The 16,425-nt window shown below is 34.7% G+C and overlaps 2 protein-coding genes and 1 long non-coding RNA gene across 3 annotated transcripts; 2 read left to right on the top strand and 1 right to left on the bottom strand.

Moving 5' to 3' along the window:
• The first annotated feature begins 7,978 nt into the window (after window positions 1-7,978).
• LOC149881245 (uncharacterized) lies at window positions 7,979-10,664 on the top strand. The gene is made up of 2 exons (XM_090069029.1): window positions 7,979-9,983; window positions 10,118-10,664. Exon 1 carries the CDS (start codon window positions 7,979-7,981, stop codon window positions 9,641-9,643), a length of 1,665 nt encoding a protein of 554 aa, XP_089925155.1. The 3' UTR covers window positions 9,644-9,983; window positions 10,118-10,664.
• LOC149881244 (uncharacterized) lies at window positions 9,675-11,146 on the bottom strand. The gene is made up of 2 exons (XM_090067955.1): window positions 10,793-11,146; window positions 9,675-10,694 (listed from the first exon to the last, which is right to left on the bottom strand). The coding sequence occupies exons 1-2, from the start codon at window positions 11,144-11,146 to the stop codon at window positions 9,675-9,677; spliced, it is 1,374 nt and encodes a 457-aa protein (XP_089924081.1).
• Window positions 11,147-12,622: 1,476 nt separating this feature from the next.
• On the top strand, window positions 12,623-13,685 carry LOC149881243 (uncharacterized). The gene is made up of 3 exons (XR_016445707.1): window positions 12,623-12,735; window positions 12,838-12,957; window positions 13,369-13,685. It is a non-coding gene; the product is annotated as an uncharacterized LOC149881243 (long non-coding RNA).
• Window positions 13,686-16,425: the final 2,740 nt, after the last annotated feature.

The raw sequence follows: 16,425 nt of genomic DNA, 5'->3' as shown, positions 1-16,425 counted from the left end.
TATGCCAAACTGCATATTTAATTCAACATCCCAATTATTGAACACCATAAACATAAAAAATGCTTCAACAGAACCCCCTACTTTGACAAAAAAGTCCACATTTCAATCCCTTCCAACATTAAGTATTAAAATCTTAAATAACTTAACAAATAAAATCACTCAACCGATAGATAAAGCGTCCGAAAATTCCACAAGAAACTCTGAATATAATCCGATTAAAAAAACCGCATCTTTAAAAAATACAAAAACGCCAATGCTGATGAACACAACAATAAAATCGCATATATATAAATCCAACTCAAAGTCTGAAAACACAATCTTAGAAAAATTCGAAAACCCCAAACACATTACCCAGAGCACAATAAATCAAAAATACAATCAATCATTAAACAAAACCAAACAACATAAAAAGGAAAATAAATGGCATGTAGATACCGCTGCAAATCCAGACCAAAATACGACTATATTGAAAAAAAAAACTACAGAAAGCTTTAACCTGAACTATATAACAAATAACAAAGAGTTAAAGGAAAAATCTATCAAACTACTTGCATCAACGACCGAATCCACAGTTCCATTCGAAACAGCGGTCAGCACGAGGGCATCGGCAAGTCGCTCAACGCCTGAAAGGAATGCTCTGAGCGCTGAACCACCAATAAAGTCCACAGCAGGATCCCACACCCAAAACGTTGAACCGACGACTGAAGCTGCCGAATCGACTGCGGCAACGACAAAAGAGTTGAGCAATGCTACTACGCCGCCTTTCGAGTCAACTACCGAAGCCACGCGTCAATCTGAAGGAACGGGCAGCACCAGTCGACCACCAAGTCTCGCCACCTCTGAAAGTGTCACTGCGGCAACTGAGACTTTAAATACCTCCACAGCAGAAGTGTTTAGCCAATCAGTTGAACCCACAGCAGAAACCACTGGCAGAACTGGTGCAGAAACGACAGAACCGTTGGGCGCCGTGTCAACGTCTACTGTTCCGTCAACGGAGCCTGTCAGCCACACGAGCAGAGTAACACCCACCAGCTGCAAAATAGAAGTTTCATTTGTTTTAGACGCTTCCGATTCTATCGCTCCTTCTACTTTTAATACAGAAAAAAAGTTTGTTCAAGACCTTGCCAAAACGTTCGGCATATCCGATGTCGGAAACAGAGGCTCAGTTGTGCTGTTCTCGGACAAGGCCTCTGAGTCAATACACTGCGACGAATACCAAGACGCTGCGTCGTTTAACAAGGCTGTTGACGAGCTTGTTCAAAGCGGAAAGTTTACCAACATTGAAGACGGAGTTAAAAAAGGAACGGACATATTGCAAAAAAGAGGTTGTGGAAGTCGGCCGGATGCCGTACAGCTGATGTTAATATTTACAGACGGAGTGGCAAACATTGGAAACTCTGCCAATCCACTGGATGGCCCACAAGACTTAGCATTTGCGGCTAAAGCCGCCCGCGATTCCGGTATCAAGATATTTGCAATTGCTGTTGGAAACAATGCTGAGGAGAAAGCTTTGCTTGTCTTGACAAATGACACCAGCCGCATTGTGAAAGCACACAGCTTCAGCCAGCTGCTTAACGATGACCTTTTGCAAAGTATGCTGGCAGCATTCTGCACGAACAGCCCCATTACCCTGGCAACATCCAGCGCGATCACTGACACCGAATCGCCGGCTTCTGAACAAACGCCGGGCACTGCTACAAATGCTGGTGCAGAAACAACAGTTTCAAGTCATGGGACCGAGGCTGTTTCTAAGCAATCTACAGAAGGACTCACAGCCCCGTCCGAATCCACAGTGATCTCAAGTGAATCGAAAATCTCAACAACGGCACAAACGGGCGCAACCTCTGCTGAACCTCTGAGCGCTTCATCGACAGAGTCATTCAGCGAACCAGTGGAGCCAACCAGCGAGGCCTCTGAATCGCCTGGCACAACGACGCCAGAGTTAAACAACGCATCCACGCCGTTGCTTGCATCAACGACCGAATCCACAGCTCCATTCGAAACAGCGGTCAGCACGAGGGCATCGGCAAGTCGCTCAACGCCTGAAAGGAATGCTCTGAGCGCTGAACCACCAATAAAGTCCACAGCAGGATCCCACACCCAAAACGTTGAACCGACGACTGAAGCTGCCGAATCGACTGCGGCAACGACAAAAGAGTTGAGCAATGCTACTACGCCGCCTTTCGAGTCAACTACCGAAGCCACGCGTCAATCTGAAGGAACGGGCAGCACCAGTCGACCACCAAGTCTCGCCACCTCTGAAAGTGTCACTGCGGCAACTGAGACTTTAAATACCTCCACAGCAGAAGTGTTTAGCCAATCAGTTGAACCCACAGCAGAAACCACTGGCAGAACTGGTGCAGAAACGACAGAACCGTTGGGCGCCGTGTCAACGTCTACTGTTCCGTCAACGGAGCCTGTCAGCCACACGAGCAGAGTAACACCCACCAGCTGCAAAATAGAAGTTTCATTTGTTTTAGACGCTTCCGATTCTATCGCTCCTTCTACTTTTAATACAGAAAAAAAGTTTGTTCAAGACCTTGCCAAAACGTTCGGCATATCCGATGTCGGAAACAGAGGCTCAGTTGTGCTGTTCTCGGACAAGGCCTCTGAGTCAATACACTGCGACGAATACCAAGACGCTGCGTCGTTTAACAAGGCTGTTGACGAGCTTGTTCAAAGCGGAAAGTTTACCAACATTGAAGACGGAGTTAAAAAAGGAACGGACATATTGCAAAAAAGAGGTTGTGGAAGTCGGCCGGATGCCGTACAGCTGATGTTAATATTTACAGACGGAGTGGCAAACATTGGAAACTCTGCCAATCCACTGGATGGCCCACAAGACTTAGCATTTGCGGCTAAAGCCGCCCGCGATTCCGGTATCAAGATATTTGCAATTGCTGTTGGAAACAATGCTGAGGAGAAAGCTTTGCTTGTCTTGACAAATGACACCAGCCGCATTGTGAAAGCACACAGCTTCAGCCAGCTGCTTAACGATGACCTTTTGCAAAGTATGCTGGCAGCATTCTGCACGAACAGCCCCATTACCCTGGCAACATCCAGCGCGATCACTGACACCGAATCGCCGGCTTCTGAACAAACGCCGGGCACTGCTACAAATGCTGGTGCAGAAACAACAGTTTCAAGTCATGGGACCGAGGCTGTTTCTAAGCAATCTACAGAAGGACTCACAGCCCCGTCCGAATCCACAGTGATCTCAAGTGAATCGAAAATCTCAACAACGGCACAAACGGGCGCAACCTCTGCTGAACCTCTGAGCGCTTCATCGACAGAGTCATTCAGCGAACCAGTGGAGCCAACCAGCGAGGCCTCTGAATCGCCTGGCACAACGACGCCAGAGTTAAACAACGCATCCACGCCGTTGCTTGCATCAACGACCGAATCCACAGCTCCATTCGAAACAGCGGTCAGCACGAGGGCATCGGCAAGTCGCTCAACGCCTGAAAGGAATGCTCTGAGCGCTGAACCACCAATAAAGTCCACAGCAGGATCCCACACCCAAAACGTTGAACCGACGACTGAAGCTGCCGAATCGACTGCGGCAACGACAAAAGAGTTGAGCAATGCTACTACGCCGCCTTTCGAGTCAACTACCGAAGCCACGCGTCAATCTGAAGGAACGGGCAGCACCAGTCGACCACCAAGTCTCGCCACCTCTGAAAGTGTCACTGCGGCAACTGAGACTTTAAATACCTCCACAGCAGAAGTGTTTAGCCAATCAGTTGAACCCACAGCAGAAACCACTGGCAGAACTGGTGCAGAAACGACAGAACCGTTGGGCGCCGTGTCAACGTCTACTGTTCCGTCAACGGAGCCTGTCAGCCACACGAGCAGAGTAACACCCACCAGCTGCAAAATAGAAGTTTCATTTGTTTTAGACGCTTCCGATTCTATCGCTCCTTCTACTTTTAATACAGAAAAAAAGTTTGTTCAAGACCTTGCCAAAACGTTCGGCATATCCGATGTCGGAAACAGAGGCTCAGTTGTGCTGTTCTCGGACAAGGCCTCTGAGTCAATACACTGCGACGAATACCAAGACGCTGCGTCGTTTAACAAGGCTGTTGACGAGCTTGTTCAAAGCGGAAAGTTTACCAACATTGAAGACGGAGTTAAAAAAGGAACGGACATATTGCAAAAAAGAGGTTGTGGAAGTCGGCCGGATGCCGTACAGCTGATGTTAATATTTACAGACGGAGTGGCAAACATTGGAAACTCTGCCAATCCACTGGATGGCCCACAAGACTTAGCATTTGCGGCTAAAGCCGCCCGCGATTCCGGTATCAAGATATTTGCAATTGCTGTTGGAAACAATGCTGAGGAGAAAGCTTTGCTTGTCTTGACAAATGACACCAGCCGCATTGTGAAAGCACACAGCTTCAGCCAGCTGCTTAACGATGACCTTTTGCAAAGTATGCTGGCAGCATTCTGCACGAACAGCCCCATTACCCTGGCAACATCCAGCGCGATCACTGACACCGAATCGCCGGCTTCTGAACAAACGCCGGGCACTGCTACAAATGCTGGTGCAGAAACAACAGTTTCAAGTCATGGGACCGAGGCTGTTTCTAAGCAATCTACAGAAGGACTCACAGCCCCGTCCGAATCCACAGTGATCTCAAGTGAATCGAAAATCTCAACAACGGCACAAACGGGCGCAACCTCTGCTGAACCTCTGAGCGCTTCATCGACAGAGTCATTCAGCGAACCAGTGGAGCCAACCAGCGAGGCCTCTGAATCGCCTGGCACAACGACGCCAGAGTTAAACAACGCATCCACGCCGTTGCTTGCATCAACGACCGAATCCACAGCTCCATTCGAAACAGCGGTCAGCACGAGGGCATCGGCAAGTCGCTCAACGCCTGAAAGGAATGCTCTGAGCGCTGAACCACCAATAAAGTCCACAGCAGGATCCCACACCCAAAACGTTGAACCGACGACTGAAGCTGCCGAATCGACTGCGGCAACGACAAAAGAGTTGAGCAATGCTGCTACGCCCATATTTGAAACCAAGGGTTCTTTAAAAAATACCGAGATAAGGGAATCATATACGAATCTTCCCTCTTATTTTTTTTCAACTACAACGCTTTCGAATGGTGTTAATGTTTTTCCTTTTAGGAAGTCTCCACCAAGCTTTTTCTCTATAAAAGCTGCATCTAGTACGCAAAGTTTTCCTGAGCATCAACATAATGCCACCATATCATCTGCTTCTCCTATTATTGAATCAACGAGCAAGTATATTGATAACATATCTAATACTGTTCGTCCTTTATTTAGTAGTGGTTTAGAGCCTCCTAGAAAAATATTCCACCCTTTTTTTAATAAGGTCCGGACAACTTCAATCCGTTTTCAAAATAAAAGTTCCCCATTTTCAAATGTCTTTACCAGAAAATTCTTTCAAACGACTGAACCAACGGGTTATAATTTAACTACATCAAATCTAACCATATCACGTGGTTCAAGGACCTCTAAATTAGGTTAAATGACATTAGTTTTTTTTTTTTTTTTTTTTTTTTGTGTTTTATCTTCTAATTTTTTTTTTTTTAAATCTGGTTATGTTTTTCAGGGGTTTGCCGTTGTTCGCTTAATGTTACTTTATTCTCAAAACTTGATCTATCGAAATATGATATCGAAACAATGTTTAAAGGTTCTACGTATTACGTATTTTTCATTAAAATTTTTTAAAGTTACCGTTGATAAAATGTTTAAATGGCATAAATAGTAATAAGACTTAGTTAATTAGAAATTTCCATTTAAGTTTAAAAAGATTTTTGTTTTTAGGTTCGTGTTTCAATGATAAGCTATCAGCATCAGTAAATTATATTTCCTCTGTGATTGGATCCTTGCTTTTTAAACAATATAACTTGGAGGCATGCAGGAAAGAGCTTAGAGATGAATTAAAGAAAAAGGATACAAACTGTGTGGACCTGTTACTTGACAGGTTTTCGGAATGTACTGTGATTATTGAATGTGTACTTAAAGATTTGTACGAGAAAGCGAAAAACTCGAAAATATTTTTGCAGAATCAAATGAAGTTTTCTGAAAATAGTTTTGATATTTTTACAGGTAATAATTTTTTTGTACTTTTTTTATGTTATTTTATGATTTTTATTGAAAAAATTTCTAATCCTGCAGCACAACTCTACGCAATCAAGCATCTTAATAATGCTTATTGGGTCGAATTATGAAATGTTGATTTGTTTAGACTTATCATTAAATGTTACGACAGACTATCAGTTACTTATTTTTCTACCAGCCGATAGAATTGATCAGAATCTTTAAAAAAAAAGTCGCTCTTGTTGTATGGTTCAAGGGGTTACAGGAATGTTTCTCAGGGGGGAAAGAGTTTTTAAAAAAATGCTTTTTACATTTAAAGAAATTACTTATTTGGAAAAAATATTTTCTCCCGAAAAATTTATTTTAACTTTACACTATTCCGTTAATCTAACCTTATCTCCAAATCCCCGACCCAAATCTCAAATTTCAACTTTTAATACTGAAACAGACTTTTTCCTTCTGATTTTAATGCTTACTTATTAAAATACATTTTGTTTATATTTTTTTTTAGGTTTGACCAGAATAATGAAGTTGATTGGATGGTGAAATGATACTGATTGGATGCGGAAATTAAGTTCATTATTACAAATGTCGTCATTCTCCCCATCCTCTCCCTCCCCTCCCCTCCCCTTCCTTATCCCACTCTTCCCTACCCCACCCTTTCTTATCCCCCTCTTCCCTACCCCACCCTTCTCTCCTTTTACAAAGTAATGACGCTAAATGGAGTGTAAAGAGTTAGATAAAAAAATATAACAAAAATTTTTAACAAATTTTATATTTTTATTGTTTACTAATTGATCGCTATCTTATTTTATATCTTAGATATCTTTTTTAATCTTAACTAAAAACCTTTATACTTAAAAATAGCTTATTCGATTTATGATAAAAGTTTTTGTTCAAAGTTTTTTTTTTCACTTTTTTAAGTATTGTAAATATCTCATCTTTAAAATGCTCTTTAATTTTTTTTGATCTTCACGTGAATATGTGAATATTTTTTTATCTTCACGTGAATGTGAATTTTTGGTCCGTGTATTGAGATTATTTACATTAATTTAAAGAATTTCTATTTTTATTTTGTTTAATCTCTTTTTAAATTTAAAATATAATTGCCCTCAAGCTTAACCTTAAATTGAAAGAGTTGCACCATAAGATGAGTTGTTTAAATCTAAAAATGAGTGGTTTAAATCTTAAATTTAAAAAAGGAATGGAAAAGGAAGAAATACAGCTAGAAATACAATTTTTCATTTATCCATGTCAGAGGTTGTATTACCAGTAGGTTATGTATTTTATTTAAGTTTACATAGAAGTTGTTTCGATTCAACTCTAAATGTTTTCTATTGGGTTGAGATCAGGTGAAGACTAGAAAGTTATGGTGTCAATATCATTATGCACATCATGCTTTTATGTACTACACTTAACCACAAAATTAACGCACCACTTATACATTTCGATTTATTTTAATTGCCGTTAACACTATCACATTTTGACAAACTTATTAAGAATAGAACACATGAACACACAGTGGCGTATCTAGGGTAGGGCAGGCAGGGCACGTGCCATGGGCGCCAGCCTGAAAGGGGCGCAAAAGAGGCTTGGTTGCGATACAATAAGCGAGAATTATATAAAATAAATTAAGAAATAATATATCATATAAAATAAATATATTATATAAAATAAAGTTTGTCTCATCATTTATTAAAAAATTGTAATTAAGCACTTTATGTGGGGGAAGAGGGGCGCGAGATCGGTGTTTGCCCCAGGCGCTATTTACCCTAGGTACGCCACTGTGAACACAATTATTTCGATGATAATAGAATGGACCGTTCCCTCTATAGAAAAAAACCGCGGTGCATTTTGGTCTTTGTATTCACCGAAAATAAACAAATTATCAAAACATATTATCATGTCAGCAATAAACAAAGTTAATAGCCATGAAACTAGTTTGGAAAATGATTCAAATAGTATTTCTCAACCAGTATTTCGAGAAATATCTAGTCAGTTTAATCAAATAGATGCTGAAGAAGTTGTACAAGAACAAATAAGCACTTGGTCAAGATGTCTTTCCTTACTACCTAATATAAGCCAAGAAAAAATACACAAATATTTAATTATAGACGATAGTTCGACTGATTTCGGAGCTAGAGGTGCTTCAAAGCATAAAATCTCTGGGTATCAGCTATTTAAGGAGAGCTTCGTTAAAAATTTAGTTGTAAAACCTAATGTCAAGATTGAAATAAATTCTTTTCTTGTTAGAGCTAATGTTTCAGCTTCAATGAAAAAAAATCAGTACCTTATTTATGTACATTTTTGTCAAAAAGAAGGAGATATTTTGTATGCTAAATGTAATTGTAAAGCTGGTATGGGAGGATGCTGCAAGCATGTTGCGGCAGTATTATTTCAGTTAAATGAATATAAGCAATTAAATTTAAACTCTGTACCATTCGATAAAACATGCACAGAAGTGTTACAACAATGGCATGTTCCTGCTGAAGGAAGAAATTCAGAACCAATTAAACTTTCTAAAGTTTCCTTTGAAAAGAGTGATTTAGAAAAGGATCTAAACAACTCACGAAAGCGTCCTTTTGTATCAGGAAATAGAAACTTTTGTGCAACCCCAATTTTTGCACATAATCCAAGTGATGAAAAAATTAAAAAACTGTCTGATAGTTTATATAATCTAGGAGAAGGAATAGCATTTGCAAATCTTTTAAAAGGAAACAATTATCATTCCACGTCCTACTATGAAACATCAATATCTGAATATCAGCTAAATGTAAAAGAACTCGATTTAAATTCTGATGTTATGTTTAATCTTGTTGATACCATAATTAATGGATTTGAAGTAGAATTCAGTGATTCATTTGAATTTGATGAAACTCAATTAAAGTTTATTACAAAATATTTAGTTCTATCAAAAGAGAAAATAAAGACTTTGGAAAGAGCTACTTTATCACAATCTACAAGTTTATGGCTTGAAGAAAGAAAAAAACGCTTGACATCTTCAAACTTTGGTTTTGTTATTAATAGACAAAAAAGTATATTTCCTGCCTCTATTTTGAATAGAATTTTGAAAAACAATAAAAAAAGCTCTTGCAACAAAGCTTGTAATTGGGGTAAAATAAATGAAAACACCGCAATAAAAAAGTATGAAAATATAAAAAATGTATCAGTAACGAGATGTGGATTTATCATAAACCCAAAATGGCCTTGGCTTGGTACAAGCCCTGATGGAATTGTATTTGTAAATGAAAAAATAAGGGCTGTTGAAATCAAATGTCCTTATTCAAAAAAAGATTTAACTATAGCTGAAGCTTGCCTAGATAAAACATTTTTTCTTTCTGTTGTTGATGGTAAAACAATGCTTAAACAAAATCATGTTTATTTTTATCAATGTCAAGGTGTTATGGCATTATTAGAGGTCACAGAACTAGATTTTATAGTTTATACTGAAAAAGATGTTTTTATCGAGAGTATTAAATTTCTTAAAGAGCAATGGGAAAAAACTACTTTACCAAAATTAACTAAATTTTACTTTGAGTTTATGCAAGAAAATATATTTGCAGTTTAGATTAATTGTTTTTATATTTTTTACAAACATTTTATTTATCTGAAACAAGTTGTGGCAAAAAGTTTGCTAAATAACAACAAATTATCCAAGTTTTATTAATTTCTGGTGCCGTAGACAATTTAAATGGTGTTTGTAAAATGTGATAATTTTTTATTCGCTGTATTGCTCTTTCTACATGAATACGAACAGCAGCAATTTTTCTAGTTTCATTCTCATCTTCTAGACTGAGTTGAGCTTTTCCATTTAGAAATGGTGGTATATTTAATGAAACGTTTTCCGGTAAATCATCAGCAATATCAAAACCTCTATCTGCCATTACACTGTCTCCTGGTTCAAGCAGGTTGTATATTCCACAATCTTTAGTAATTTGTTTGTCCGAAAAACGACCACAGTATAAATCAGAAACAAAAGTTATGGCTCCATTTGGTGCTATTCCAATTAATCCTTTTGCTGTATTTTTATGTTTATAATTAGAAAAAGTTGCAGATTGGCTTCGAAAAGATGTAGGCATTTCGATAAACAGTTCAGTGCAGTCTAAGATTACCCTTGTTGATTCATATTTTTCTTTAAAACATTTTGGCATTGTTTCTTTTACAGTTTGTTTTGTTGCCCAAATTGGTAGCATACGCATTTGAGAATGCAAAAAATCAGTCCATGTCACTATGATTCTACTAACATGACTTGAGGATATGTCAAAGCGCAGTGCCATGTCTTCAACCAAAAGGCCAAGTCGAAATCTTGTTAAAACTAAAAACAATTCAGACTCTGAACTCATTATGCGTTCTCTTCCCTTTTTATTGTAATTAAAGTCTGTTGTTTTTTCAATGTTTGTATTTGACCCCCAATATATAAGTTTGCTTGCAGCAGGTTCTAAATATTCTAGTAAAACTTTAAATAGATTGTATGATTCAAAGCCAGTATAAAATTTAAAGTGGGCTTGATTATGTTTAAATCTGTCAACTGTAAATTTTAATTGATTGATAGTGTGATTTTGGTTCATAATAATATTTTTCATTTCTTTCTTTTTAGTTTTTATAATGTTCAGTTTGTCCTTTAGGATAATAATTTCTTTTTTTAACTTTTCAGACTCAGATTTTTTTCGTTTTCAATTTCGTCTATTTTTCTTTTATATCCAATAGAACTATTTACTGTGATTCTTGGTTTTTTTATGTTGTCTTTAACTTGTTTTGACAGTAAAGATGGACAGTTGTTCATATAAGTCTTTTTTCCTCCTATAAAGTGAACTGAACAAACCCGATGAGAAGTAGAAGGAACAAAGTTTTTCCTACTAATTAAAGATAGCCATTTTTTTCTCAAATTACTTTCCTTTGGGATGATGTAAAACGATAAGTTTTTGTTTTTGAGCGAATTATTGTTGCATAATGGAACACAACAAGTTATGCCACCGCGGTATTTTGTTGTTGTTGTTGACTCAACAGTAATATCTTCTTTAATAGAATGAGTTATTAGTTTATCACAAGATATTGTATCATTTGAAATCATTTTGAAAAGTCTTTTTAAATTAAATTACTTGACTGTTTATTTTAAAAAGCATTAACACAGATTTGTTTATTTTCGGTGAATACAAAGACCAAAATGCATTGCGGTTTTTTTCTATAGAGGGAACGGTCCATTGACTTTGAGAATGGTGAAAAGAAAAAACTAAAAGCAAAAACAATGGTTGGTTTAAAAAAAAGTAAAATGATTATGTTGAAATGATTAATGAAGGTAGATTATTAAAAGATCATCTTAATATAATTAGCACAGAAATGCTTAATGTTTAATGTTTAACGTCGTTAGTTACTAGGCTTTGAAATAGCGCGTTATCTCAATGCACGCGGCCATTGGAGAAAGATCTCTTGAGCGAGTTAAAACTTTTTTCCTTTTGGAATCTAATTATTAGTTTAGATATTATTACATAAAGAATCATATTAGGATAAATAATCGTTGTTAAGATCATATTATAGTTGAAGTATTTATATAAAAAATAGTTATATATACAATTTTTTTAGATAAAGTAGAAAGGATTTAAATTTTTATTAGAAAAAGTAGAAAGGATTTTGGCGCTACTGCAGTTTCTCCCCCCCCCCCCTTTTTTTATTTTTGATTATGATAGAGAATTTTATGCTGATTCAGAAAAATATAAAAACATGGACCTGAAAATCAACGGAAAGTGCTCTATTTCGAAGTCAAAGTTGAAAAAAATCCCACTAAAAACCCTAATATTCGCCATTTTTTTTCAAAACGCTTTCATTTTTAACGAAAGTTAATTACCGTTACATTGCGCAATAAAAAGACCTGGTTTCCATCAGCTTTCGCATTACTATTTTAAAGTGTTGTAACGAAAGTGTAATAAACGAAATGAAATTAATGGAAGATTTCAAATAAAAGTTGAACGTAGAGTGTGGGAATGTAGACAAACTGATGAATAATTATTATTGTATTGTACGCTGGTTTTTTTTATTAAAAAAAACGGTTTAAAGATGACATTTTCTAAATTTTACATGTGATAAAACAACTATGAACTAAGTTTCAAAAGTTCTTCTGTTAGGAAACAAAACTGCTGAATTCTTTTTTAAAATTCATTACAAAAGTACATTACTTGCAATATAGTTTATTCTCTAATAAATCAAAAAACGGCTATTTTCATTGCCACGAAAATTGCGCGAGATAAACATACTTTAACGACTTTTTTTAATGTAAAAACCATGCTATAAATGTATTGCTTTTGTCAGCTAAAAAATCATTAACTTAATATTCTCAAAATGGCGAATATTAGGGTTTTTAGTGGGATTTTTTTCAACTTTGACTTCGAAATAGAGCACTTTCCGTTGATTTTCAGGTCCATGTTTTTATATTTTTCTGAATCAGCATAAAATTCTCTATCATAATCAAAAATAAAAAAAGGGGGGGGGGGGGGGAGAAACTGCAGTAGCGCCAGGATTTTAATTTTTTAAATCGTTTATATTTTGTTTGTTTTAGTTTTTCTTTTAGCAGTTTTATTTTTACTAGCAAAAAGCAACCCGTAATACGGTTTATGGTCGGTCTGTTACTTAATTTATAGTATTTTATTTTTTAGAAGGAAAATAGAGGTATGGATGTTATTTAAAGTTATACTAATGCTATTTTCATAAAATGGTTATTACTACTTTGAAATTTCTGTGATGCTATTAACTATTTTTGTTCTTTTCTAGAAAATTTAGAAAAATAAATTAAAATTTTGTGCCAACACTGACAATGCATGTCACATGTTATTGAATGAAAAGGTTAAATGTTGTTATGAAGATTACAGTTCTTATGAGAAAAAAAAGAAGGTAAAGAGAATTGTTTGTAAATATATATTTTGTATCTTTTTAAATTTTCTTGCGCCATTTTTAGAATTTTTGTTTGCACACGTTTATTGTTTGCATATATGCTTTTTTGATATGTATGTGTGTGAATAAGTGCTTTATAGTTGTTTTATCAATGTGTTTTTATAATAATGTAAAGTGTTTTTTTACTGTTTGTGTATGTGTTAATATGTGTTACATAATTGTTTTAAAAATGTGTTTAAATATGTATATAAGGTATTTATTTATTTTAGTATATATTTAACCTTATATACACATTTAAACACATTTATTGTGCTTATAGTTTGTACATATGTTTATATTATGTTCTTTCCGTGTTTTTAAAGTGCTGTGACTTGGTAAACATCTACCTGAAAATCAATTATTGTATTTTAGAGAAGGAGCAGAACATATGGCTTTAGATCGTGCAGCTCAGCATGATATGCACCTAATGGCATGGTTTAAGTTAAATACTGAAAATGAAAGAGCATATTGCTATTCTTATGTAGACATTCCTTATCACTTTATATTTGATGATAAACATTGTAAATGGAAGGTTATATAAAGGGGTGGTAATAAGGTGATAGTAAGAATGTATAAAGTTAATCTAACTGGAGAATTGTTTTTTCTTAGACTGTTACTTTTACAAGCAAAACAAGCAACATCTTGGGAGGATGTGCATACTGTTAATGGCATTGTCCTTGAAACGTTTCGTGAAGCATGTGTTTTGAAAGGCCTGAACAGGCCTTTCAAAACACATGCTTCAAAACACATGCTGTTAAAACCGCCTCAGAAAGAGTATTCTGCCATTCAGTGTCATCTTGCAACATTGCAAGATGACACTGAATGGCAGAATACTCTTTCTGAGGCGGTTTTAACACATATGCCAAAGAAAATTAGACAGTTGTTTTCAATTATTTTGACCTTTTGTGAAACTGACAATCCTTTACATCTCTGGAATACATACAAATTTTTTATGATGGAAGATTTCATTCACCACTCAGTCCCACTTCTAATAGCTGAACAAGCTACTCTTCATCAAATTGAAAAGATTATTAATCAAATGTGTTATATAAAACCATATTTGTTTATAGTTGTATATATGTTTAAATTATGTTGTTTCCATGTTTTCAAAGTGGTGTGATTTGGCATTATGTTGAGCAAGATTGATAACCTTGCCAGCCAAGCGATGTACTTATAGCAGAGTTGTGACTTGGCAGCATTTAGTGCCAGGCGGAGTTGCTTTGGAGCTAGGTTGTGTTGTCTAGCCTTTGTTGTGTTGTCAACCTGCTTTGGAGCTAGGTTGTGTTGTCTAGCTTTTTTTAATTATTCTCCAAAAAAAATATATAATAATGTCTGTTAATGTTTAGCGTAATGTGTATGAGAGTATGTAACCTTGATCTTTAAATCTAGGGTGTTTTCATGTCCTAAATTTGAAGTAATTGAATAACTAATATTGAACATAAAAACAAATATACTTTTATGTATTTATATGTTTAGTAAAAAGATAGATATAGTTAACTTTAAATTGGTTTTCTAATTTTGCCTTTCATATTTTAATTTGGTTTGCTATCTTCACTGGATCTTAGGATCAAGGATGTAAATATTCTATTGTTATGTGTTATTGTTGTGATGTTTTGTGTTGGTATTCATTTTTAACAATAGACACCTTCATGTTGGTGACTATTGTAAAAAATGAATAATAGGTTGTTTCATTATTGGTACTTACTGCTTTTATTTATTTACTGAAAGCCAAGACAACATTATTCTAAAAATGCAATTTATATCTTAAATTGGTTTTATATATATATATATATATATATATATATATATATATATATATATATATATATATATATATATATATATATATATATATATATATATAGTATTGTTAATGCTTTTGTACTTCGAAACAGATTTTATTGTTACATTTCGATAAATGTTTATATTAACTGCCATGTCAAAATGGGTTACTATAAATAGGTAAATCGATTTTAAGTTTTTATGTGGTGTTTTATTTTTGTTTTTTTTTTTTGTTGTTGTAATTATAGTATCATAATTCCATTTTTTTTTTCTTTAGGATTTACGATTGAGCATTTATACGATTTATAAAAAGAAACCTGATTACCTTTTATTGTAAATTTTGGTCAGTTAAAATGATATAAATGTATGCAATTAGGTCAATTTTTTTAAAGTTTTCTTTGTTTTAAGCCTGATAATTTGCTGTATGTAATTTAGGGAATCTTTTTAAATGGGTGGTTAATATTGTAGTTTAGCGCATTTTTCAAATATTGAGTTACTTAAATTTTATAAGATTTTTAACTAATTAATTAGCTTAGTTTGCATTTGCAACACTTTTGAGGAAAGAAAAAATTTTTATATATGTTAAATTCTAATAAATATTAAAAAGAAAAAATTCTTATACACGTAAATCATTGTTTTACATTTCATTATTCTGGTAAAGGTCTTCATCAAAAACTTGACTACTCTTAATAAAAATAACTATTCTCCTGACCACCATTAAGGCAAAAATGGGGAAGGGAGGTCCTTTATTAGTGTCAAAATATTTAAGAGAATTAAATTTCGAGTAACAAAAGGAATTTTTAGTAAATGGTAGTAAATTACCGTTTACTAAAAGCTATTGAAACAGAGGACATATATATAAAAACGGTCAGATTAGTGCCATATATAGTAATGGTCAGTTATTTTTAATAAATTTATTTGGTTGTGTGCATTTAACGTTTTAAAGACAATTTCCTGTTTTAAAGGAAAATGTATCAAGGGGATACCAAAAAATTAATAAATCATGTATAATTTATGTTCGCTTAATATTAATCTTATTAATTAAAGTTCATGTTATAAAAAATATAACAAGAATATAGCCTTACTTTTTCGTCAATTTAAAGCACGATAAAGTGTTATTGTTTTGTGTTAGTAACTTAGTAAATGTCTGCCTTACACTGATATGATCTGTCAGTTGTAAATTACTCAATGTTAAATAATTGGTAAATTATTTTACCTCCGCATACTTTTTATTTTAATTTTACAGATGGTTCAATTTTTTTAATTTGAATGGGTTTTTCTAAAAGTTTATTAGTTAAGGTTTCGCAACTTTAAATTGCCACTATAAATTAACAGACCGACCATAACCCGTATTACGGGTTGCTTATTGCTAGTTTTTATAATTAGTGTAATAGAAAACGTAGAGGCGCTAAAAATTAAAATTAATATAAAAAAATTCTTCAAAAAGTAATGTGCGTCTAAAAATTTAGAAATATCAATTATGTTATTTATGTAATTAATTTTTTTTCTTTTAAAGGCAAAAAAAAAAAAAAATTTATATCAACAAGAGAATTTATCAATTGAAAATCTTGTTTAAAGGAAATAATCAAACAAAAAAAGTTTAGGCTTTCTATGTGAAAGTTTTATTTATTGAGTATAAAACTTTTG

The sequence above is a fragment of the Hydra viridissima genome, unplaced genomic scaffold (assembly GCF_058129835.1).
Source record: "Hydra viridissima isolate aposymbiotic clone 2 unplaced genomic scaffold, HvirCarnegie_v1 scaffold_12, whole genome shotgun sequence".
In the NCBI taxonomy this organism is placed as follows: Eukaryota; Metazoa; Cnidaria; class Hydrozoa; order Anthoathecata; family Hydridae; genus Hydra; species Hydra viridissima.
The sequence above is the reverse complement of the archived record's forward strand: the minus strand, read 5'-3'. Positions and strand labels throughout refer to the sequence as shown.

Coding starts and splice junctions, on each gene's coding strand:
- LOC149881245 (XM_090069029.1), top strand. CDS start 7,979: ATGTCAGCAATAAACAAAGTTAATAGCCATGAAACTAGTTTGGAAAAT.
- LOC149881244 (XM_090067955.1), bottom strand. CDS start 11,146: ATGATTTCAAATGATACAATATCTTGTGATAAACTAATAACTCATTCT. Junction 10,695..10,792: donor TAAAAAAACCAAGAATCACA/GTAAATAGTTCT, acceptor ATTATCCTAAAG/GACAAACTGAACATTATAAA.